The sequence below is a fragment of the Cryptomeria japonica genome, chromosome 9 (assembly GCF_030272615.1).
Source record: "Cryptomeria japonica chromosome 9, Sugi_1.0, whole genome shotgun sequence".
Taxonomy (NCBI): Eukaryota; Viridiplantae; Streptophyta; class Pinopsida; order Cupressales; family Cupressaceae; genus Cryptomeria; species Cryptomeria japonica.
Genome location: NC_081413.1, coordinates 85,462,159 through 85,487,033, shown reverse-complemented (window position 1 = coordinate 85,487,033; position 24,875 = coordinate 85,462,159). Strand labels below are relative to the sequence as shown.

Genomic DNA, 24,875 nt, shown 5'->3' with positions numbered 1-24,875 from the left:
AATGTCATTTTACACCCATGTCTAAGCTTGGCCTTGCTCAAACTTTGGAGGAAAAGATAGGTTTTTAGGATTTTCGCCCTGGACTCTCTAGAAGGGTCAGGAGCGATTTTCAAGTTTTGAGCATGTTCCTCTATCCTTTCAACTTCAATTCACCTTCAAGGCTAAAAAAACACTTCTCCTTGCATGTTCAACCCAAGTTTTTCTTGATTTCGCGAAGGAAAATAGGTGTTTGAAGAATTTTCGCCAGGGAAGATAGGTGTTTGAAGAATTTTTGCCCTGGACCCTCTGGAAGGGTCAGGAGCGAATTTTCTCATTTGGGCTCAATTCCTTCTATTTTCACCTTGTCTCATACTTGCCTTAGCAAAACTTGATAGCAAAGAGTGATTTTGAGAAAATTCACTCTGGACCCTTTGGAAGGGTCAGGAGCGAAATTTTCATTCTTGACCAAAAATCATCATTTTTCCAACTTGAAACTTCTTTACAAGGTAGGTTTTCATCTTTCATCTTGCTAGGAATAAAGTCTCATGTCCAAGGAAGGCCAAAAATGTGGTTATGAGGAATTTCGCTCTGGACCCTCTGGAAGGGTCAGGAGCGAAATTGCCTTCTTTGTCCAAAATTCATCATTTTGCATGCTTCCAAATCTTTAAATGATGTCCAATCTTCACTCCAAGAGACCTTGCATATCACAATTTAGCCAAAATTAGTGAAAAATGAGCATCAAATAAGATTTTCGCTCTGGACCCTTTGGAAGGGTCAGGAGTGAAATCTTCATTCTAGGCCAAATTGCTCAGTCTTTAAGTTTCAAACCATTCCACAAGACAAGGTTAGATCATTTTCAAGGCCAGGAATCGGATTGCAAGTTCAAACAAGGTGGCAAATGAAGTTTATGATGAATTTCGCTCTGGACCCTTTGGAAGGGTCAGGAGCGAAATTCCTCTTCCAAGCTAGAATCCATCATTTTCTTCAAGGTTTTCAATCATTTCCAATTTTCCCTTCAAAATGCCTTGCAAATCAAAATTTGGTCAAATAAGGCAAGAAATGAGTCCTATGTTGATTTTCGCTCTAGACCTTTTGGAAGGGTCAGGAGCGAAATTCGCTTTGGACCCTCTAGAAGGGTCAGGAGCGAAATTTGACTTTTGAACTCTCCGTCAGGATCATTTTATCGAATATAACATTTAAGTATAAGTGACTTATACTTTAAGTTATATTCCATATATACTTTCAGGATGTTTGAGAGTGGTTTCGGACCTCCAGGAGTTATATTGCAAAATCTAGTTTTTGGAGGATCTTTCAATTTTCCAGACTTAGTCAAATTTCAGGATCGGGACATTCCAGACTTAGCCAAATTTCAGGATCAGGACATTCCAGACTTCATCACTCACCAACTTGACCTAACTCAAGCAGAACCTGCTATCCGAGTGATCCCCTTGGCGACACTCAAAATGCAAAGGCTAATAGACAAAACCCTAAAAGACCCAGAAAACAAACCCTAGAAAGCAAAAGAAAGCAGGGGTCCCCATTTGCAATGGGGCGATGTGTGAAATGGTCACAACACTATGCAAGAATTAAATTCAATCCTTATGCTTTTTAGCACTATTTTGTATGCTATTTAAATTTATTTTTTTGAATTTATATATTTTTAAATTGCCAAGTTTTACCCGAGTCTGAAGATTTACTTTATATTTTGCCTGCTGAGGTTTTGAGATTGTTTCAAATTCTGGTCTCGTGCTGCCTGTTTATGCATTCATGTTTGCATACACAATCAAAGTCTATAGTTTTAAGTTATTAAGAGAAGTCCTGAGCACTACATTTTTCAATTGATATAGATCTATATATGGAATAAAATTTGTGCAACATGTATCTCTTGAATGTAGAGTTTACGTTCAAATTGGTTTCTGCCCTACCTGCCTGTTTCATGTCATGTCATGCTCTACACATGATTGTCTTACCGGGTTTATTGAATGTTTCAAATGGAGTGTAATAATAGTATACTAGTATTGATCATCACTTCTCAAAGAGTGTAAGATTGACATTACCCGCAGTAATTGTCCCCATATAATTTCTACTTCAAAATAAATTATGCTTGCTACAAGTTAATTTTTTTTAACATTATTAACAATTTGCAAGATTTTCTGGCCTTGCAGTTCAGATGAAGCTTCATGGAAGAAAACTGCCGAATTGCTAGTGGAAGTTGCAACACATGGGGAAAATAGTGGCTTTGAGGTTCCATGTCTCATGGTAGCAGCAAAGGATGATTTAGACCCACACCCAGTGCCAATTGCAGATTCAGCAAGGGTAACTAATTGATATTGCCACTACGATTTTTGGGCTATCTACTGCAAATGTTATGAATGCCGAACCATTATTATTTTTTATTTTGAAGATAATTTTCATGGTTAAATAAGCCTAGAGATTTGTGAGTTAGTTTCATACTAGAATGTAAAGAAATCAGGCAACATCTAGAACTTACGTACACATTTAGAGCATTCCATAGCTCGGTTCTGGATGCCAGTTAGCTGCATGATAGGTGATGTAACAATTTTTTAATATGATAGGTGATATAACGATTTCTTTCTGTCTACACTTCATTATTAGTGTATAAAATTCCAATGCAGTAACATCCGTGCACATGTAATAAAACGCTGTGTGTTTAAGCATTGATGGTACATTCAAAGCTTTGAATTTGACGAGTTACATTGGTGATTCCTTTCAAAGATAGAAGTATGGTTAAATGAACTAAGAGATGAGCACATTTATTGTGTGGGTCCAGGTTTCCAATCTTGGTATGGGTTTGGCAAACAGTGATTCAATATGGTGTTTTGCTGTTTTTACTTTTTAGTCTGGGTTTTCGTTCATGGTGGGTATGACTCTAGAAAATGTATAAATTATAAGACAAAAAACCTATTGCCATCTCAAGACATTTAACCATAATATGCATAGAATAAACAAAATTAAGTACAAAGCCCTATTGACAAATTGATAATTAATTGTGTAATGCAAGATGTTAAATGACAATAAGAGAAATCAAAGTTTTTTTTACTGGAGAGCATTTGTTTGGTGATTAAAATATTAAATGGTCAAATACTAAACTACTTGGTGCACATTGAAACTCAAAATCATAAATCAAAATGGTTTTTAGTTAATAGTATTTGTTTATGGTGCACATTGAACTGGCTTCTTTAGTAGGATATTTGCTGCTACATCCTCAGTGGACGGGACATTGTGCCATCCATGTCCCATGAATGTCTCTTGGATAGACCTGATATTTTCAGAACATACTTTTGTGATTTCTTATATTATGAATATACGGTTTAGTATTTGAAATTCATTCATACATAAACATGGATTCCTAAACCTGGTAAGTAACATCTTTTATCACAGGTAGTAGCCACTATCATTGACAACATAATATTCTTTGAAGCCAGCTGCAGGAAATGCTAATTATTACTTATTGAATACTTTGTCCTTAATTTCAGGTAAGCCAGGATATGGGTGTTGAAGCACCAATTACTGTCAGTATGAGGTTGGGTGATATTAGTAATTTGTTCTGCCGCATTGTTGATGCTGCTCAACGACCCCATCTGAGCATTCCTGAGACTGAAGTTGGTAGAAGCCAGAAGCAGTATCGCCGTCTAGTCACTCGCTCTCTCACAGTTCTATCTGGTAAGTACTGCAAAACAATATTAAATGTTTAGAGGACACTTTTACAAGAAGCTACTGCAGCCCCTTGCAGAATTATTGCATTATATCTCTAAACTCCAAGCTATGCCTGAATCTCCAGCATGGCAGCCAAGCCATGGTTAGGATGATACAGCCAAAACCTCTCCTACTAAAAGGAGAAATGAGTGGATCTTCAGCATAGAATGATGGATGGTGCTTGTTTGGAAATTAATTCGACTTTTTCTGCAATTGTGGGATGTTTTTTTGTGATAATCTCAGCACATGAAGTGAGTGAAACCAAAACGTTGTATATGTACCTAGGTTAAGGATAGCTCTTAATTCTGTGGTTTACTTACATTGTTTGAATTATCTTTAGATCAGTTGTTTTCTTGTATTTTGGATCAAGGACTGAAAGTTTCAGAGAATATATATCTCCCGAGAAATGCTTGTTAGGCATGAGTACATGCATATATCTTCCATCGGTTTTATGTTGGCTGTTGTTTGCTCTTTTAAAAATCATCAAATATAGATATTTAATGGCAAGCATGGGTGAATTCAGTGATTCTCTTGTCTGAGCTGAATATTTCAGCAAACTATTTTTTTGATTGCTTATTTTTCAACTTAAATGATGCAGGCTGTCGCATCCCTTTGGCTGTATCAGCGATGGCAGGGGATCATATGAAAGCCCCCAAAACTTGGACATTTTGTGGGACATCCCAAGTTGACAGCAATGTTACTACATCTGGGGATGTACACCTGGTCTTTCCCCTCCCGAGGATCATAATGTCATTAAAGGGGCCACCTAACTGTTATTAAAAAATGTAATTATAGTAAAGAGGGCCTCAAGTAAAGTGGATCTATAAATAAGGTCTGTCACAATTGAAGTTCATATAAAAAAATATTTCCTTTCCATCATCAATCAAGTCAGTAAGAAAATTTGAAGATTTATGTCTTTTGGAGGAATACTCTATTTAAGAGAGGCCATGCAAGGGCATTTTATTTTTTGATTTCTACTCCTTTTTGGAACATCGGACTTTGGTTTAACTAACCTAAGGATGAAAACTGTTTAGGTGTGGAATTGGAAGACAAAATCTTCAGTTCCTTGCAATGATTTCATATAGAAATCATCACATGCAGAATTAATTTATTTTCTAGTTAATATTTAATATCGATAAAGACTCTTAGTTAATAACATTTTCTGTTCATCAGCAAATCTGATCTCTATCTTTGAAGTGGAAAAGCCACACCCTATTGGGAAGGTAATAATATTTCCAAGAACAATTGAATGGTGTGGCATACTTGTAGACCCTTGATTGTAACATTTGTATTTGAGTCTTCAAGCTATAAATTTTTGCAGGAAGTAATCAGTCTATATTATATTGGTTACCAAACTTACCATTGCTGAAGGCTTATACCAGTTTTAATTGCTGCCTTTTCATAAATACTGCAGTACAAGAGAGTGTGGATGAAACTCTTATTTCTTGCTGTGGATTTCTATCATTTAGTGCTATTCCTTAAGCTGCCTCTTCAGACTAGCCAATTTATTATCCATAATCAGTGTATACATAATTTCAGTATTATAACTAACTAGAAATCAATAACATTTAGTTTGATTTAGTGAAGCTAACCCTGATAAATTATTGTAAGTGGATTAAAATTGCGCAAATATCATCAAGTATTCTTTTGGGGGAATTACAAAATTTGACATTATTATTTCTGATACCTTTTTTGTAGATATTATATAAGAGGATGTAGTAACCAACAATACATGCTTTTTGTATATCAGATTTTACAAAGCATTTCCCATAAGCCTGTCTAATCTTTGTATCACTTGTCTTTGCAGTTGGTGCAGCAGTTGCAGTCGTGGGATTAGCTGCATACAGAGTATATGCAATAAGAAGAGCTAACTCCAATTAATTTCAGGTGGCTTCCTTAGAATCCTCCATTGGACTCGCATATTTTTCGTTCTTACTCATAGCTATGTGGTGATTGCCAACCAGTAAAAAGCATTTTGAGTGATCTTTTTAACAGTGGCGAAGGTGTATGATTTAAGCGATTCAGAGAGTCTATGTGCTCTTATATATTGGTGGCATTCTGTCTTCTGTTTTCATATATTTGTTTAAGAAGTCCTAGATTTTTGAATGTTAGAAATAGGGGTTTCTACAATAGAAGTTACTTTCTTCAAATTCTCACCAAGGCTTGGTTTTGACGTGACAATTTTAACAAATATTTGGTTATCGTGTATTGAGGCATGGAAAGAAATCTGTATTTTATGCAATCTATATCGTGTAATTACACGTTGAGAAGTTGGCTGGTCTTAAGGATCCATTTTTTATAGGACAATTTACCTTTCTGTTGGCCTGACATTCAATAAAATCGTCTAGGACAGTTTATTATTGGATTTGCCTATGATTTCTAATGTGTTTTATGTTAGAAAATGATTTGTTTACAAAGCCCTTAGTTCGTAATTAGTTATTTTTTTTGTTTTTGATCGGTAAAAGGCCGAAGCCTGAAATTTTTTTATTCATTAAAGAAAATGATTACAAGCTCCATTCGGTGTGGGCACCGGCAGGAAAGAATGGAGGAAGAAAACCTCCGGTCTCGCCCAGATCCCATAGGATCAGAATCTAATGATACCCAAACAACATGAAAAAGAAACAAATACAATGGCCCCTAGGAAATCCCATCCAGTCAAGGCTATATGATCGAGAGATATCAATCTAGAAATCTAGAAGTTCTAGAAGAGCTGCTTCAGCCTAAAAATGATAACTGCTTCGCCTATAATAGCCAAAGTCACCTCTGCAGAAGCAGGTTACAAATAATCTGCAAAAGAGCTTTCGATCAAGATCAGTTTCAGAGAAAACACTACAGAGCTTGAATAGAGAGCTATGACAGGAAACTCCCTGAATGAGGAATGAAGCACCGGAAACCTGAAACCTCAAGGGGATGGCTCTGCAAGGCTAATCGTGACCAAACCTGCATAAAAACCACCAGGCTAATCCTACAGCGAACACTTAATGAGAAGTTAGCCCAGAAAAACTTCACAAGAAGTAGTTAAGAATAAAAGCTCATGTCATACAAAGCTTAAAACCCAGCACCGATTTAAAGGAAGAAGCTCACATAATCACCATAGAAGCTTACAATAGCAAATAAGGACAATCACCTTACTGAATCATTCGATAACTATTCAAAAGAGGGCCAATCTCTTCTTGGACAGAACTAGACAAAAACCACAATACAATTATATAAGAAATTTTGCTAGTTCAACCCCATCTCCAGAAAAACTGATATATATATATATATATATAATACAAAATCAATAAGTCCCCCATAAAGGGAATTCTTAAAAAGGATTGGCCATGCTTGAAACATCCCAAGGATGGTATTGGGAAAGGCAGAGGACCACCCTAATTTGTTGCACGACCACAACCAACACTTAGAGGCATAATTGCAATTGAGAAGGATGTGGTCTTTGTCTTCTTAAGCCTCTTCACACAAGGGAAATTTGCTAGGGCCTGCATAGCCCATCTTTTTAAATCTATCTGCTGTTAAAATCTTATTCTGGAGGGCTAACCATGTGAACAATCCTGCCTTTGGTAGACACATCTTCTCCCAACACAAGGCTGCAGGGACAGAGGTGGAAGAGGAAAGTTGTTGACTCAGGAGGAGATTGTAACCATCTTTTGAGGTATATTCTCCTGATTTTGACCCATCCCAAACAAGAGAATCTGACCCTAAGTTGAAGGTAACCATCCTACTTTTAAGGATGTCTTGAAGCAACAATTTCTCCTCGGTAGGGATGTTTACTTGATCAAGGGATCTCCAAGACCAACCCTTAGCTAAGTCCTCCTCAGAAGGCGTGATGTAGTCCTTGACATTCCTACCCTACACAGATTCAAGCACTTCTCTAGACAATTCCAGGTTAACTTTTTGTTGAAGGACTGAAAAAGCTCCCCAAGAGTCCGACCAGAAGAGGGCTTTATCCCCCTTTCCCAGATTCCATGATAATTTGTCTAAGATGATTTTCCTACAGTCCAGCATAAAGTTCCATATACGCGAGCCTCTCGGAGGGGAGGAGTCCCTGAAGTGGCTCATATGATCCCTACCGCAGAGATATTTATGGTAGAGGATTTGGGCCCACTTAAGATGAGGAGATCTGAACATTCTCCATACTAATTTGGCCCCTAACGCCCTGCTCTAGACCTTAATGTCCTTAATCCCAATACCTCTTGCCGATTTAGGCCTACAAATCTTGTCCCAAGCCATTAGGGAGATACGTTTCTTCTCTTCCGCCCCTTGCCAAAAGAAAGATCTTAGATGTCTGTTTAGTATTTCCTTCTTGGACTGGGGCAGGTTGAAACATGAAAGCTGGTAGATAGGCACAACAACCAGAACCGATTTGACCAGAGTAGCTTTGCCTGCAAAGGATAGCCACTTACCCTTCAAGATTGCTACCCTACTTTTAATCTTTTCTACAACTCCATCCCACATATTAGATGACCCAGAACCCTTATCCGAAGGCAAGCCCAGGTACTTACAGGGAAGGTTTGCTAGATTGAAATTCAGAATACCACAAATTTCTTTTTGTATACTTAACTTAGTGTTAAAAAAGAAGACTTCCGATTTAGCTGGATTGATTTCCTGACGTGAAGCCATTGAGTAAGAGTCCAAGATTTGCTTAAAAGCCCGAGCCTCACCTAGATTGCTAAGCCCATATAGCATAGTGTCATCCACAAATTGCTGATGTGTTAAAGAGTCAAGGTTGCTAGTGATTCTAATACCCGATACCTGACTATTCTCCCTAGCCCTATAAATCGATCTCCCCAGAGCTTCAGCCATAATAATGAAGAGAAAAGGGCATAGAGGATCTCCCTGCCTCAAACCCCTAGAGGAACTAAAAAATCCTTTAGGAGTGCCATTAACCAGTATTGAGAATTTAGGCATAGAGATACATTCAAAAACCAAATTAATCTAGACAGGGGGGAACCCAAAAGCTTCTGAGCATCTGCATAGAAATCTCCAATTCACTTTATCATATGCTTTCCTAATGTTAAGCTTTAAGAGCATACTGGGATTGCCATTCTTCTGGACAGAGTGGATAGCCTCCTGAGCTATAATAACCCCATCATAAATAGATCTTCCAGGAAAAAACCCGTCTGTTCCTCACTAATCAACAGGGGAAGGAGTTTTTGAAGCCTATTAGCTAGAGTTTTAGAAAAAAGTTTATAGATAGTATTGCACAAGGCAATGGGTCGAAACTCATCAAAACACTCAGGTTTATCCTTTTTAGCGATAAGGGCCTAAAAAGTATTGTTAATTTCTTTGAGGATATTACTCGAGTTCCTCGTTCCTTCCAGAGTTGTCGTTACTTCCTCACCTAAGAAGGGCCAACATTTATTAAAGAAACTAGTCAGAAAGCCATCCGGCCCGAGGGATTTATCTGGGCTCATCTGCATAAGAGTTGCTTCTACTTCTGCTAAAGAAAATTTAGCAGTAAGAGAATCAGTTTGGTCCTTACATAGAAGCTTTGGGATACACTTGATAAACTTGTCCTGGATAGAGCCATGAGGGCTCCAATCAGAATTGAGGATAAGAGAAAAGAAGCAAGGTTGCACGGGTACGGGGGTACTTGGAGACTTTGGAGACTGGTACTGGTACTGGTACGACTATTTTTTCAAAATAGGAGACGTGGGTACTTGGAGAGGTCAATTTCTTTTAAATATTATTTAATAATTTATAGAAATTCTGAAAATATAATGACATTGAACATTAAATATAATGACATTAAATATAATATAATAATTTAGTAATGGCTGTTGCAACGTTTTAAGAAATCCTTGTGACCTCCATTTGTTTTGAGCATTGTATTTTTTCCATTTGTATTACATTTTGATTATTTTGTTGCCTGTGTTTTTTTTAAAAACATTTTAAGGTTTCCTTTTTTTCTGTTTGACTTGGAGACGGTGGGAGACGGGTGGATACGTTAGCGAGAAGTCTCCTCTCTATGGAGACGTTTCCAATGAAGTTTCCGGTGCGGGAGACGTGTCCGAGTCTCCGGTACGAGTACCCAGGGGTTGGGTACGAGTACCCATGCAACCTTGAAAAGAAGTCTACAGCCTCTGTCGCAATGGATTTAGGATTAGCCACCTCAGAGTTGTCACTTAACTTTATCTCGGAGATATGATTTATAACTCTTCTCATCCTCACACTATTACGGAAGAATTTGGTGTTCTTATCACCCTCTTCTAGCCACGTCTCTCTACATTTTTTTTTCAGAAGACTTCTTCTTTGGCAAGAATTGATTCATGATTTGTAAGGAGTTTCTTTTCTCTGAGAAACAGGGTCTCATCCATCCCATGTCTTTATTGTCAAAAATATTGCCAATGTGTTCTTTATTCCAATGAATGAGCTTCTGCTTAATAATCTTAAGTTTGTCAACAATCTTAAAGATCCTAGACCCGGAGACCTTGGCCGCATTCCATCACTCCTTTAGAAGCTCGAGGATGTTATCATCTTTCAACCACATATTCTCGAATTTTAAAGGGCGTCTTTTTGGGCCAACCTCACCCTGAATGTCAAGTTGAATAGGAAAGTGATCCGATCCTGAGAAAGGTAGAATAGACGCATCCAAGGTATAGGGAAAGTTGATGAGATTGCCCAAGAGAAAGAATCTATCGAGTTTCTCTGCAATATTACTAAACCCTAACCTACGATTGTTCTAGGTAAAGGCTTCCTTAACCATAATAATCTCACTCATGCCACTACGATGGATCCAATCTGCAAAGTCAAGAGAAGCATGAGCATTTATACCTAAGTCTCCTCTCTTCTCATGCTGATGCAAAATTGCATTGAAGTCCCCACCTAAGAAACATATCCAATTAAGGGTATTTGTGAAGATTAAGGGCCAAAATTACCTTACTAAGCAATGTTTTCTGAAGATTAAGCTCGTCCTTATCTATTACTTATCCAATAATTTGTCCATGATTTCCTTAGTAACTGAGTCACATAGATAGTTAATAATGTTGTTAACCTCTTCCTCTTTGCGGGCTAGATCCTCCTCTTGATCAACCCTTTCCTCAATAATCTCCCCTACCTTCAGATGGGGAGAACCATTAAAGTTGCTTTGATCATCCAATCTTGTAGCCTGATCTGAGGAAGAGGCAGAGAGCTTCCATCTCCCTACCCATCCCATCTTTGAAAGCCAGAGAAGGATCGCCCTTCTTGACACAGGGTGTCACTGGATTAGCAGGCATGCCTGGCTTTTCCAACAGAGATTCCTCAAGGGGGCAAGGAGAGGAGGGGATCAGCCGATCATCCCTGCTCTGGTTTGCTATAAATTCCCCCTCTTCTATCTCCCCAGGTTGGCTAGGCAGCAAAGAAATTTCTCTAATCAGAAACCCTCCTAGCTCCAAATTGAAACTAATGTCTACCCCAGGAATCTTGCTAGATCTAGATTTGGAAGAGGGGAATTCTGGGGACAATGCGGGAGCAGGGTCTAATAAGTCCAGAACTCCTTTGTAAAATTCAGGATAGATAAGGAAAGATGACATCCTTGATTTAATTTCAATAGGTTTTAAAGTTTTAACACTAATATCCATGTTAATTATCATTACACAATTCGAGTATTTCCGATTCTTATCACTAAGCTCAACAAATTTACCCAAGTGACTACCTATTTTCCTAATAATTTCGATGTCGATTAATTCTACTGGTAAGTTAGGGATTAAAACTGGTCTATCTATTTCGAAAGATTTCAAATTGTTAGCGTTAAAATCCGAATGCCAGTCTAAAAAATTAAAATCAAAATCTTTGAAAGTTGGAGATTTACCTGTTAAGAATTTTGTCTTGAGTTTCCACAATCAATATACAGAAAACCTTCAATCAAGATAGCTATACTTACTATCCATGTGAAATAAGACATAAACCAGTCTGCAATAACCTTTGGCGGCATTCCGCCATCTAGCGAAAACCCCAAAAGCGAGTCCCTACCATCTCTAGCGAAAACCCCAAAAGCTTTACAGGATTGTTGAATCCTCTTAACCAAGTTATCATTAATCTCTAAAATATTTGTCACATCTGAATTAGGGTTCCTATTTATAACCGGCTCGGCCCCTGAGGGTTTAGGAGGCGTCGCAACTATCTTGCCCTTGCCCTCAAAAGCCCTAGGATGGATATCCACCGATCTTTTGTGATTAATATTACTTCTTCTTCTAACATTATTGGAGTGAAAGCAAACCCGGGGAGCTGGTTTTATGAAACCTTCCTCAAAATTCTGCAACTGATAAAACCTATTGGAGATGGCCGGCTTAGTGTTTCCATGGCATCGGTCATTGCCATTCACAACCCTCAGAGAGTTTTTCATAGCTGCCCTGCGTGACCTCCTAGGTTTCACCACTTGCCAATCCAACTGTTCCTGAGGCAGGGGAGCCCTGATCCCCGGATTGCAAACCCTGATCGCATATTTGGTTCGCTCAAGAAACCACTTCTGTTGGGCCAAGTCTGGCGCTTTCCGCAGCATAAATTGTGATGGATTCGCTCGGTTTTTTTGCTGCATTTTCGCAGAGCTCATTCACATGTCCAGTTCATAATTAGTTATTAAATAGAGGAGATCAATGTCAATTGTATGTTGTATTTATCAGAATTCTGCAAGACATCTGCAGTGAAATCTAAGAAGGCTTTCATATATTATTTTCTTTTACATGAACAGATAACAAGAAAAAATGAATGTCTGGAATTATCCTATTCTAGAACTATTTCGTGTTAAAGCTTAATATATCAGCACAAAAACAATCTTTACATTAAATCATAGAGAGGTGAAGGTTGTTTTCTGGGTCACTCCAAACGCAGATATATCATCCTTATGACCAAGATTGAAGATAAAGTGAACATTGTCAATCCACCTTCAATATGTAAAAGGCACTGTATTTGCAGATTGAGTCAAAATTGCTGTGTTATGCGATAACTTAAATTCATCCGAAAGTTTGGCTAATGTGATGTCTAAATAGCTCACATTCCTTATTTGTGTAATTAATTTGTTTTTATTAGAACAGAAAGGAAAAATTCTATATTCTAATATAGCAAGAATGTGTAAAATAGAAGCATGCAGCTCCTTTGGGGTGTTTGACAAAAGTGGATTGCCAAAGTAACAGACTTTAAACTGTAAAGTATTTTAAAAGACTGATCCAGAAGGGGGTTGTTATGCAAAAGAGGATCACCGAGTTAACTTATGCCGTTTGAAAACCAAACGCAAACCTAAGGACCCAATCAGAAGCAAATATATGAATCTATCATACCTGGACCAGTCAAATTTAGCAATTTTGAGCTTGCTTTGAAAGTGTATGCTAATGACGAGTTATTACTTGATTGGTTGTATCTAAGATGCTCAAAATATTCGCACTCTGCAGATGACGGCTTTCAAGTCCAAAGCATATTTGCTATTACTACTATTTTCTTTTATACCATAAAGTGAGTCATTTCTATTTTATTTGTAAAAGCGTACTATACTTACATATTGCAAAAATGTCTGTCAATTAAAAGCATTTAATTTGACATTTTTATGACACTTATTGCATGAAAATAAAAGAAAAAATGTATTATTATTATTATAATATTTAATTTTTTCTTCACATGTACCTAAGTAATTAATTTTAATTAATTATTTAATGTTAATTATACTGCTGAATCAATGTCTATTTCAAACATGTATTCAGTTGATTTAATAATAATTATCTCAATCTAATATTACTAGCATATCTATCTTTAGAGACATAGGTAAAGTACAACTTAAAATCAATTTATTATTATATTGTAATTAATATTAAATTATTATTATATTGTAATCAATATTAAATTATTTTTAAGATACTATTATTTTTTAATATTATATATTTTTATTGAACTCTTCACCAAAACAAAAAATCTATTAAGAATTATTATTATTATATTATTATATATCTTTATAGTATTATTATAATATTAGATTGACATAATTATGAAGTTAACTCTTAGTATGATGGAGATAGACATAATCGCTTAATAGTTAAACTCAAAGTGAGTGGTAGGTGAGGAAAATAAATAATTTTTTTTTTTTGGTTTTCATGTTTTTAAATGTCACAAACACATCAAATTTAATGCTTCTAGTTTTTATAAACACATATTTGTGCATTCATTATGTGAGTGTAATACGCCTTTGGCGTAATTAATTATGGATTGAGATTGGAAGTGGTCTCACATAAAGGCCACTTTTTTTTCAAAATAAAAGTAAGAAGAAATAAAAAATAAATAAAAAATATAATAAAACATAATAATATAATCATATTTTAATAATAATTTAATATGATTTATAATATAATAATATTATGAATTTTTAAGCGGAATAATGAACAAATATGATATCTTTTGGCGTTCTTTATCTACATTCCTCTAAATATAGGCAAGGAAGTATGTTACTATTCTTTCTTTTTACTTTCTCTTTTGAGTTAGCAATAAAAGACACAATTAATTAGCCACAATAAGTATTGTTTCACATATGATAACTCGTTTAGATTTAAGATTGCTCATGGCTTGAAGAGTCACATAACCAACATTGGAAATATAGACTTGTCCTATGCATATGCATATAATAATTGATTTGTGCAATCGATTAGTTACATAACTACATATATAGTAACTCAATTAGATTTAGAATTGCCTATGCCTTAAGAGTGACATCACGAACATTTGAAATAGAGGCACGTATGTACATTATTTTAATAAATCACTTGCAAAATATAGTTTATAACAAAGTAGACTTGAACCTAGGGATATAATACATATGCTTAGACATGACCAATTATACCTAATGTGCATAGTTATACAACACACTATAAATCTCCAAATTTGCACCTCTCTCAAATGAGAGAATCTCCTTAAATATAGGAGGAAGGGTGGGTTCAAAAATCACACATTTTTAAGAACTCCCATTCATAAATATTTAATAGTCTAATAGTTATTAGATTATAATTATTTCATAATAAAGTGTTTTATATTAGAAAAAGATATAAATGTTATAAGTGAGTGACCCCTAATAACATTATGTTCTAACAACTAACAACAAGTCTACAAAAACAAACAGAAAAAAACTAAAAATCCAAACAAACAATTAAGCCTCTCCAAAATAGTTTAAAGTCAAATTATTCCTATAATTTTTGTTTGAACATAGAGTCCCTTTATTTTTATTTTTTTATTTTTTGGACATTATATATAATCTCATGAAAGATCTATCCATAGCCTTGATAGCTTTCCCTCCTTTATCAACAAAGTAAATATTTTCAACAACATGCCTTTGTTCCTTTTTCCACTTCGAGAGTTAGTTTTCCATGTTACATGGGCAATTAGCATATCCGTGGCCCACTTTGGAGCAACTAAGATGAATTATAGTAAAGTCTTTAAACTCAATTTGTTGCATCCATTCACCAAGTTTGGAAGAAAAGTTAATCTTAAAAGGGATCTGGTTTTTCTGAATTTATGATCAGGTTGGTAGCGAAATATTATCCAAAAGAAATGGCTATGAGCATAAAACATCTTCATCTCAGTACTCCAAAGTCAAATTGAACACTGATCTAATCAAGGAATTTGGAAGAGTCATGCTTTCACATAATTAAATCTCAGGCAACATGTTTTAATACATAGATCGTTTTGCCCTATAAACCAAGAACATTCTTGCATAGCCCAAGAATAATCATCAGATTGGAAAGGGAAATGAGAAAAAGTTGTTTAACAAATCGAATACCTCTACTTGTTTTACTTCCAATTTCGAAGAAGCCATTTAGTTTACCTACCAAGAAGGGAGAGGGATAGAAATTTGAATATTCTCCTTAATTATGAATTGGATTAAGACATCTTCATAACCATCCTCACCAATAGGCACATTCATCAACACAAAATCCTTTGGGTGAACACCCATGCCAACACACCCAACATCCTCAACATTGATGTAGGCAGTTTGGATAACATCAGGCTTAGAAGCTAGCAAAGAGGGAATAGGATCATGAAACCATAACACACCACAACTAGAAGAGGGAGACGTTGGTAGAGAGCGTTTCAAGAAAGATTGCATGGTGAAATTATTCCTAGCCAAAGTGGACATAGAAACACCCTTGTTAAGATTAAGAGGAGCAACAAAGGTAGGAGGAAAAGAAAACATATCACAAACAACTTCGTGTAGATCTTTAGCAGCTCCATTTGCAAAGAATAGAACCTTGCACTACTTGTCAAGAGGCATAAACCCCACTTGTAGAAACTCCAATGTGGATCTACTCGTGGGGAGGAGCCATAAATAGATGAACCAAAGGGGAGTTGAAGTAACAAGCACAGGGAGGAGAAAGGCCTTACAAAACCCTCAAATAACATTGACAATGTTTGAAGACTACCTAATGTCCTCACACCCTTGCTTTTGCTGAGCCTCTAAAAGTATGTCTAGAAGCAACTCATCCTCCTTGAACAAATTTTGGCTCGATTCATCCTCCTTAGAGAAATCGTCGACAAAAGGTCCACCATCACCTTCATGCTTGTTAGAATATCCATCACCATTACCTATGTAAGAGGAAGAAGCCACAATAGTTGCCTTCAACTTTGGTAGGGTTTTTGTTGCTCCAACACTTTTTTTTTTTCAATGAAGACCAGGGTTTTTACCTCGGTGTGATAACTAATGTTATACTTGTAGTTGGGATTTCAATTTAGAGGAAATTATGAAGTTTGATTTGGATGGATAGTTGAGGAATGTTTCCCATTTAAATAATAATTTAATTAATACTTTAAATTTATTTTATGTATAAATATTAATTAATATCTATTGTTTGTAATATTTTTTGGATCAAGGTAAAAATAGGTTTTGAAGGGAACCCAAACCCTTTACAAAAGAAGATCCGTTTAGACTTAACAAGACATTAAGCCCAAACCGATCACAACAACAAAACAACCCCATAGAAGACAAATAGAATGTAATACCGATGGGGCAGAGACAAAGTGAACCAAGAAAAGAGTTCCAAAAAACAAAGACATGGGTTTTAACAATAGGCTCCCACAACTTGAACCAAAACTAGAGAAAGACCGGAAAATCCAGCCAAGGCGAAAATTAAAGATACAACCTTAAAGCCCAACAAAAGAAAAAACGAGACCAAGTCCACAAAATGGGTTTTGCCAACAAGCTTCCACAACCTGAAAGAAAAGCTGCCAAAAACCAACAAGCAGCGAAAGATTAGAGGGAAGACCGGAGAAATTCCAGCCAAAAGCCTACGAAAAAGAAAAATCAAGATTTGTTTTTAGTTCCACCCTTTTGGGAATGAAGAGTCATGTCAAAAGAGGGCCCAGATGTCTTGGATTTTTTTCTTTTTACAGTAATCCAACCCTCTTCAACCTTAGCAGCAGTCTCCTGCCAATCAAGAGGTTTATCATAGAAAGGGCCCCAACATGAGAAGGTAAGTCAACGCCACCCACCAAGTTAGACAATAGGGGAATAAACAACAACAATGCCAGAAGTATCCCCCAATGACATCAAAGAAAGGGCAGGAGGAAGCGAACCAACCTCAACAGCCACACCAACATGATACAAATCTTCCTAAGAGGGGGCCAAACACTGAGGCACAATAGTCGTAGCAACCCCAGCATCAGAAATCAGAGCCGATTTAGAAGTCATAGAGAAGATAGGGTCCTGTGCAACCACTTGGGAGAAACTCTAAGGGGAGCCAAATTTCTTAACAACTGTATAATGATGGGTAGAAGCAACTTTCCACCATGAAGTCGAAGATTTTTTTTTTTGAATTCCACACTGAGCAGCCACATGTTCTGTTTTAAAACACCGTCTACATTTGAAGGAAATACCTTCATAATCCAAGGATTGAATCTAAGAGCCTTTGGAAGATTTGATTGAGATCTCCGCAAGAAACCCCTTAGACACATCCATATCAACCAAAATGCGAGCATAAGTGGAGTGAAGAATATTCAATGATTCTTTATCCACCATCAGAAAAACCCCAAGAGCATTACCAACTTCTACAAGAAGAGAGTCAACCCAAAGGTGAAGAGGGAGATAGGGTAACTGAACCCAAATCGGAATAATGTTATACTTGTAGTTGGGATTTCAATTTAGAGGAAATTATGAAGTTTGATTTGGATGGATAGTTGAGGAATGTTTCCCATTTAAATAATAATTTAATTAATACTTTAAATTTATTTTATGTATAAATATTAATTAATATCTATTGTTTGTAATATTTTTTGGATTAAGGTAAAAATAGGTTTTGAAGGGAACCCAAACCTTTTACAAAAGAAGATCCGTTTAGACTTAACAAGACATTAAGCCCAAACCGATCACAACAACAAAACAACCCCATAGAAGACAAATAGAATGTAATACCGATGGGGCAGAGACAAAGCGAACCAAGAAAAGAGTTCCAAAAAACAAAGACATGGGTTTTAACAATAGGCTCCCACAACCTGAACCAAAACTAGAGAAAGATCAGAAAATCCAGCCAAGGCGAAAATTAAAGATACAACCTTAAAGCCCAACAAAAGAAAAAACGAGACCAAGTCCACAAAATGGGTTTTGCCAACAGGCTTCCACAACCTAAAAGGAAAGCTGCCAAAAAACCAACAAGCAGCGAAAGATTAGAGAGAAGACCAGAGAAACTCCAGCCAAAAGCCTACCAAAAAGAAAAATCAAGATTTGTTTTTAGTGCCACCCTTCTAGGAATGAAGAGTCATGTCAAAAGAGGGCCCAGATGTCTTGGATTTTTTTCTTTTTACAGTAATCCAACCCTCTTCAACCTTAGCAACAGTCTCGTGCCAATCAAGAGAACTCATCATAGAAAGGGCCCCAACATGAGAAGGTAAGTCAATGCCACCTACCAAGTCAGACAATAGGGGAACAAACAACAACAATGCCAGAAGTATCCCCCAATGACATCGAAGAAAGGGCAGGAGGAAGCAAACCAACCTCAACAGCCACACCAACATGAGACAAATCTTCCTAAGAGGGGGCCAAACACTGAGGCACAATAGTCGTAGCAACCCTAGCATTAGAAATCAGAGCCGATTTAGAAGTCATAGAGAAGAGAGGGTCCTGTGCAACCACTTGGGAGAAACTCTGAGGGAAGCCAAATTTCTTAACAACCGTATAATGATGGGTAGAAGCAACTTTCCACCATGAAGTCGAAGATTTCTTTTTTTGAATTCCACACTGAGCAGCCACATGTTCTGTTTTAAAACACCGTCTACATCTGAAGGGAATACCTTCATAATCCAAGGATTGAATCTAAGAGCCTTTGGAAGATTTGATTGAGATCTCCGCAAGAAACCCCTTAGACACATCCATATCAATCAAAATGCGGGCATAAGTGGAGTGAAGAATATTCGATGATTCTTTATCTACCATCAGAAAAACCCCAAGAGCGTTACCAACTTCTACAAGAAGAGAGTCAACCCAAAGGTGAAGAGGGAGATAGGGTAACTGAACCCAAATCAGAATAATATTGAAAGAATCAGAAGAAGGGTTGAAATTAGATTGCCATGGCCTAACCATAAGCATAAATCTATCCTTCCAACTAAAGAGGTGATCACATAAAATTTTGTTTCTATCCTGAATATCTTCAAATTTAGCAATGAAAAGACCTTTTGCCATAGGATAAATGTGCACAGTACCCGCCAGAAGAGGTTCCCAATGTTGCAAGATCCAGTCATGTAGCTCCATCTTCACTCAGAGCATGCTTTGAGAAAATAGAAGAGTTGTGATCTATCTCCATCTCGATCTCCTCATCTAGCGTAATGGAAATTGGATTTGAAACCGGAAAAGGCCTAAGCTCAGAAGACTGCATCTTCTTAGCAGCATTAACATCCCTTGAAGCATTAACAATGACCAGATTGGGATGCTTTCCCCCAGCCGTCGTACTCGAAGAAGCCACAACATCCCCATCCACCTTAGCAGAAGGAGAGGTCCGAGCATGAGAACCACCAGTCGCATTCCCCTTGGCCGTCAAAGAGGGTGAAGAGTGAACATCATCCACGGCTACCAATTGCCTAGAAACAAAGGCCGCACCAGAAAGGGTAAACACAATCGAGGAAACCCTAGGCGCTACAACATACAAACTAACAAGTTCATCGCTAACCCATGACATCATTACTACCCTATTAATTGTTTATAATATGTTATATGTATATTTATCCTACAATTCTTACATGATATTAGTATCATAAATGCTATTTATAATTCATTTATAAAAGTGTGTATTCCTAATAAACATAATAATCTAATAATAAAGAAAAATAAGAAATGAACATGGAGGTAGTATTTTAATTTTTCATGATTTTAAGAAGTTAAGGATATGTAGTGGTAGAAGGGAATTTAAATTATTAAGGTTAACCTAGGTGATTTGTTGAGGGACATACATCTTCTAATCAAATTGATATTTGTTTCTAGTTAATGCAATATTGGTTTGATTGATTCAATCTAATCTCCTAGTGTGTTGAAATGAATTCGTGATCATCATTATCTATCAACATAGATTTCCTTATAATTTCTTGTTACCCTATCATCTTTTGTTGTTTCTTTCAAATTCGTATTACAGTAGAATCGTTGTTATAAAAGTATTAACTTTTAGGTTTTCTTATGAATATGCTTGCAATTAGAAATTAGAAATTAGAAATTATTAACCTCACATATTACATTGTTTTGGGAGTTTGAGATATGTTCCTTTAGGTAAAATACTTGTGATTACCAACAAATGCTCCTCGTATAACATCCATGTCAACCAATTGATTCATTTCAACGTGGTCAAGTCTTGACTATAAAGGGACCTTGGAGTAACATTGTTGCTTTTCAAGAGAGATGGCTCATCTTTGAATCACCTGTTGTTGGTTGTGCTAACACTACTTTCAATAGTGATTTAAGTTATTGACATGCATGGATGCAAGTAGAAAAACTACTAACCTCTTGGAAGGTCTATGGGTTTCAAAGAGCCTTTCTAATATATAAAGAACATATCAGACCTCCTTAACACACCATAAAGACCTTTAGGGTACCACAAACCAAGCAACAAAACACTAAACTATTATTAAAGTGTCGTATTACCAAAATAAAGCATGGAAAAGGTATATGTGGAACAACTAGAAATCTCTCACTAGCTAGATCATTAAAATTAAGATATGAGGTTGGATAAAGAAGAATCACCAAAGGAAAAGTCCATATACATGATACAATAAATTACAGTACCAGAAAACATCAGGTAGATCAAAGAACACACACTTAGTTTCACATGCTAACCTTAAAATGATCAAATGTGGTGTAAGCAAGGATATTCTAAATATAATCTTACTTAAGCTCATCAAAATGCATATATTTATATTATATAGTACTATAGAGTTGATAGAAGTAATATTGGCCAAGAAAATAAAATCCTAGAAGGTTAATGAGCAAAAAATAACAACACATTAGTAAATACATTTACCATGGGCATTTCTATAAATAGGGGAGAGGAACCAGAAGGTGCACGAGGAACTATACATGCGATAGTATTGGGGCGGTTAGGGGCTCGCAGGTGTGCGCTTAACCACCCAGTACATGTCAACACATGTCCCAAAATGTGTACAAACATTTATCAATCAATAACCCCATTCAATTTAGACACATATTAGTCATAAAGTTAATCACATACATTCAAAATATAAAACATCTGGTTCATAAATAAGCATGCAATACATGCACATTACTTCAAAATCGACCTATCTAATTTAGGTCCAAAATCCTATGTGCCCAAGATTGGGCCCACAGTTTTAACAATACGTCTTTGAATAAAACATTAAAATGAAAAATATTAAACTTTTAATATAACCACATTCCACCCATATCAATCGACATGACAACACCACCACGCCACATGAGCACCCAAGGACTTAGAAGTGGCCCAACAAAGGTCACGTAATGATACTTTTGTGTCCACATGTGCCTTACACTACCCCACCCTCTGAACACATTTCTGCACTCACTGTCCCATTTGTCCAAGTCGAACAAGCTTCAACTGGTCAGTTCATCGCAATTACTGGTCATGTCACCAACATTCACACCTACATCCAACACAATGATTGTGTAAGGTCACCAATTTTCCAACAAAATCAATTAACTCGGCCTTAATTGGCAAAAAAATGGAGATTTAAAATTCAAATTCAACACAGTACAAACATTAAAGAAGGCACAACAACAAATTCAATTCAAATTCAAATTCAAATTTCTATATACGTACAAATGGACATGAAATCATCCAATTGCATTCACCAAGACACATCAAGAATCAAAGAGGAGCAAGAAGACATTACACATTGAAGAGGAGTAAGAAGACACAAAATCAGGCATACACGTTATTTTTTCTAGGTATTAATCTTCTTCATAGTCCATGTTTGTTTTCATTTACCTACGATAATGCATATATACATGTTTCATTTCTACCTGCCAGTTTCAAACTATATACATGAATATTTGTGTGTTTTAAAAAAAAACTATTACATGCCTTACCAAAATATTTCAAAAAACAATCGCCATACAACAACACTTTTTATTTCTTGTGGACCCCCATGGGTCTATTTACCTAGAAGTTTGCCAAATCCCATTTTGGTTGAGGTGGCCACTGCTCATCGCCTTCATCCCTACCCTCACCTCCCAACACCTTTGTACTAACTTCTTTCTCACGAACACACTGTTCCAAAAATCTCCACCCCATGACCGCTTCCTAGCTCGTTTCTTGGTCCTCCCCTATTCTCCATCTAATAAAGGGGAAGAGGGTAGTCACTCCTCCCTCATCGGCCCCATTCTCAAGATCAAAACTAATTCCAAGGATAGCCCTGCTGAGCAAAGGCTGCAAGCCAGACAACCATTCCTCCCCCACAATTCCCTTCAACATCCATCTTACTTTTTTTGCATTCTTCCCAACCTCTAGCCCCATGCCACCACCATGCTAATAATATCCATGTTGGTGCGATACATGTGTGGTGTTTCAATGAAACATTCTCGAAGAAACGCCTTAAGTGTCGTGAAGAATTCATCGTCATGGTGCTTGAATATTGATTTCAACTTCTTGTCAAAAATTTGGCCAACAAAAGTGAGTTGTTGCCTTGTTGTGTACAGGATGAATTTTGCTTCCATGGTTTCCTGCAACTCCCAATTGCTTCCCGTCCCCTACAGATTATTTGAAATAGACTACATTCTCGACGCATAACCTACTTCACCCTTATAAATACAACCATACATTATTATTTATTATCTCCACTTAAATGCTTTGGGAAAATGACCGCGAGCCAATTCTCTTTAACGATCTTACCACAATTAATGCACCCTTCCCTTTTCATTATGCAACCACCACCTCATACCACTAAATATATGCCATTTATTGCGGAATGAATGGGAAATTACAAATTGTCTCTTCACAATTCCAACAGCCCAACATTAATTTCCCATGCATTTTACAATTAATGTCCATGTATTCCCATATATGACATGATATATATACCATATATATTTATATCTATGTATGACAGTATATATATGCTTTCTTAAACCCTAAACCCTACAATAATGATACATATACCCTTGAGCAAGGACTTTGAAACCCTTACACGACATGCAATTGAACATACACATAAGTCTATTTTCAAGTATATAAGGCCAAATCATCAAAGTGTATTTTGAAACCCCCGACCAAGGAAATTCAACATACATATAAGCCCAATTCAAACATACATTGAAACAACCAAACAAAGACTGAATCAAACAGAACATCAAAAGGTAGATCGAAATGCACAATTGAACATACATATAAGTGTACAAGATTGAAAATTAACCTTCGCCAATGAAATTGAGAGCCTTTAGGCCAATTCAAACTGACATTCAAACATTGACCCAAGCAACCAATGATACAGTCAATCAAACATTGATTCACATAGAACATTAAACAGAAACATCAAAATGCACAATTGAACAGATATATATGTGTGTTATGTACCTACATATATGTACATATTTGTATATACATGTATGTATGTTTCTACACATTATCCAAAGCCTTTGCAACAAATTCGTATGGTCCTGCTCGGATATGGAACTATGATGAAACTGGTGTGTTATGGCAGACATAAATGGGGCTATGAGGGTGCTTGCTAGGAGAGGAAGCCAAAATGTGTCTTACATAATTCCGAAGAGCTATGAATGGATTACCATTCTTTACTGTGTGAACGCTTCATGGCAAACCAATCCAAGCTTCTACTTGTTCAAAGGCAAGAAGCACTTACAAAATAACATCTCCAAATGTGATCCAGGTGCTTGCATGGGAACACACAAACACGTGTGGATGACCAAGGAACTATACTTTAATTGGTTGTGTATGGTGGAAAAGTGGGCGAACAAAACTTAAAATGTGAAAATATTGTAAAATAACTAGTCCACACACACACAGGACTTCTTGGTGCAAGCTATGGAGTAATAACGTATTACTCAGCTTCCCAAGGAGGGTCCCATGGTTCTCTATCTCACAATGTCCCTCAAACCAATGTTTTTGCTCTCAGATTACTGAGCAAAATGGTTTAGGGATGGCAAATGCAAGAACGAGGGATGCTTAGATAATTTTTAGTATGAGATGGATGTTAAGCTAGGTATGATTCCCAAATGCAGTAAACTAGATGATAAGATGACGAGATTAGTATGAATACTATCCTAGCATACTATATTTCTTCTATGATTGAACTAAAATGATAAAGAAAATAATCTAAGCATGCATATTAGTCTAATTTATGATCTAAAAGAGGCTAAATGATGAGCATAAAGATGATATGAAAGCTTGAAAGAATTTGAGCATAAGTGTGATGCTTCAAATTTGAAAGATGATTGTTTAAAATGGAGGAATGAGAGCTCTATTTATAGCACAAACAGGGCAATGGATGGTCAAGATTGAAAGGTTTAATCAAGGGTCTAGTTTGAAAGTTGGGGATCCATGTGCACAATTGGCACCAATAAACTGGTGACAAGTGTCAACATAGGATTGGGTTGAGAGAAGAGGTTGGAGGCATTAAAGGCCTGAGAAGACCTCATGGTTATCTAAAGGCTAAGGGTCAAGTCTAAATTAGGCTTACCCACTGGATTAAGAGTTAATCCAAGGATAAACCTTTGTGCAAATGATTAAGAGATAATCATGGTCAAA

General features: G+C 36.5%; 2 protein-coding genes across 5 annotated transcripts in view; one reads left to right on the top strand and one right to left on the bottom strand.

The window, feature by feature from the left end:
• LOC131030211 (mitochondrial Rho GTPase 1) overlaps positions 1 to 6,056 on the top strand; it is a 79,576-nt gene extending 73,520 nt beyond the window's left edge. For 3 of the 4 annotated variants that reach the window (XM_057960924.2, XM_057960925.2, XM_059210916.1), the window contains 3 exons: positions 2,145 to 2,295; positions 3,477 to 3,663; positions 4,295 to 4,661. In XM_057960924.2, the coding sequence (XP_057816907.2) occupies positions 2,145 to 2,295; positions 3,477 to 3,663; positions 4,295 to 4,476 (520 nt within the window). In that variant the 3' untranslated portion in view covers positions 4,477 to 4,661. Of the gene's footprint in view, positions 1 to 2,144; positions 2,296 to 3,476; positions 3,664 to 4,294; positions 4,662 to 5,503 lie in introns of those variants that run through there. The other variant, XM_057960926.2, reaches the window with a different exon arrangement.
• A 1,801-nt stretch (positions 6,057 to 7,857) lies between these two features.
• On the bottom strand, positions 7,858 to 8,499 carry LOC131858288 (uncharacterized). Its single transcript, XM_059211482.1, has one exon. It carries the CDS (start codon positions 8,497 to 8,499, stop codon positions 7,858 to 7,860), a length of 642 nt encoding a protein of 213 aa, XP_059067465.1.
• Between the last annotated feature and the right edge of the window lie 16,376 nt (positions 8,500 to 24,875).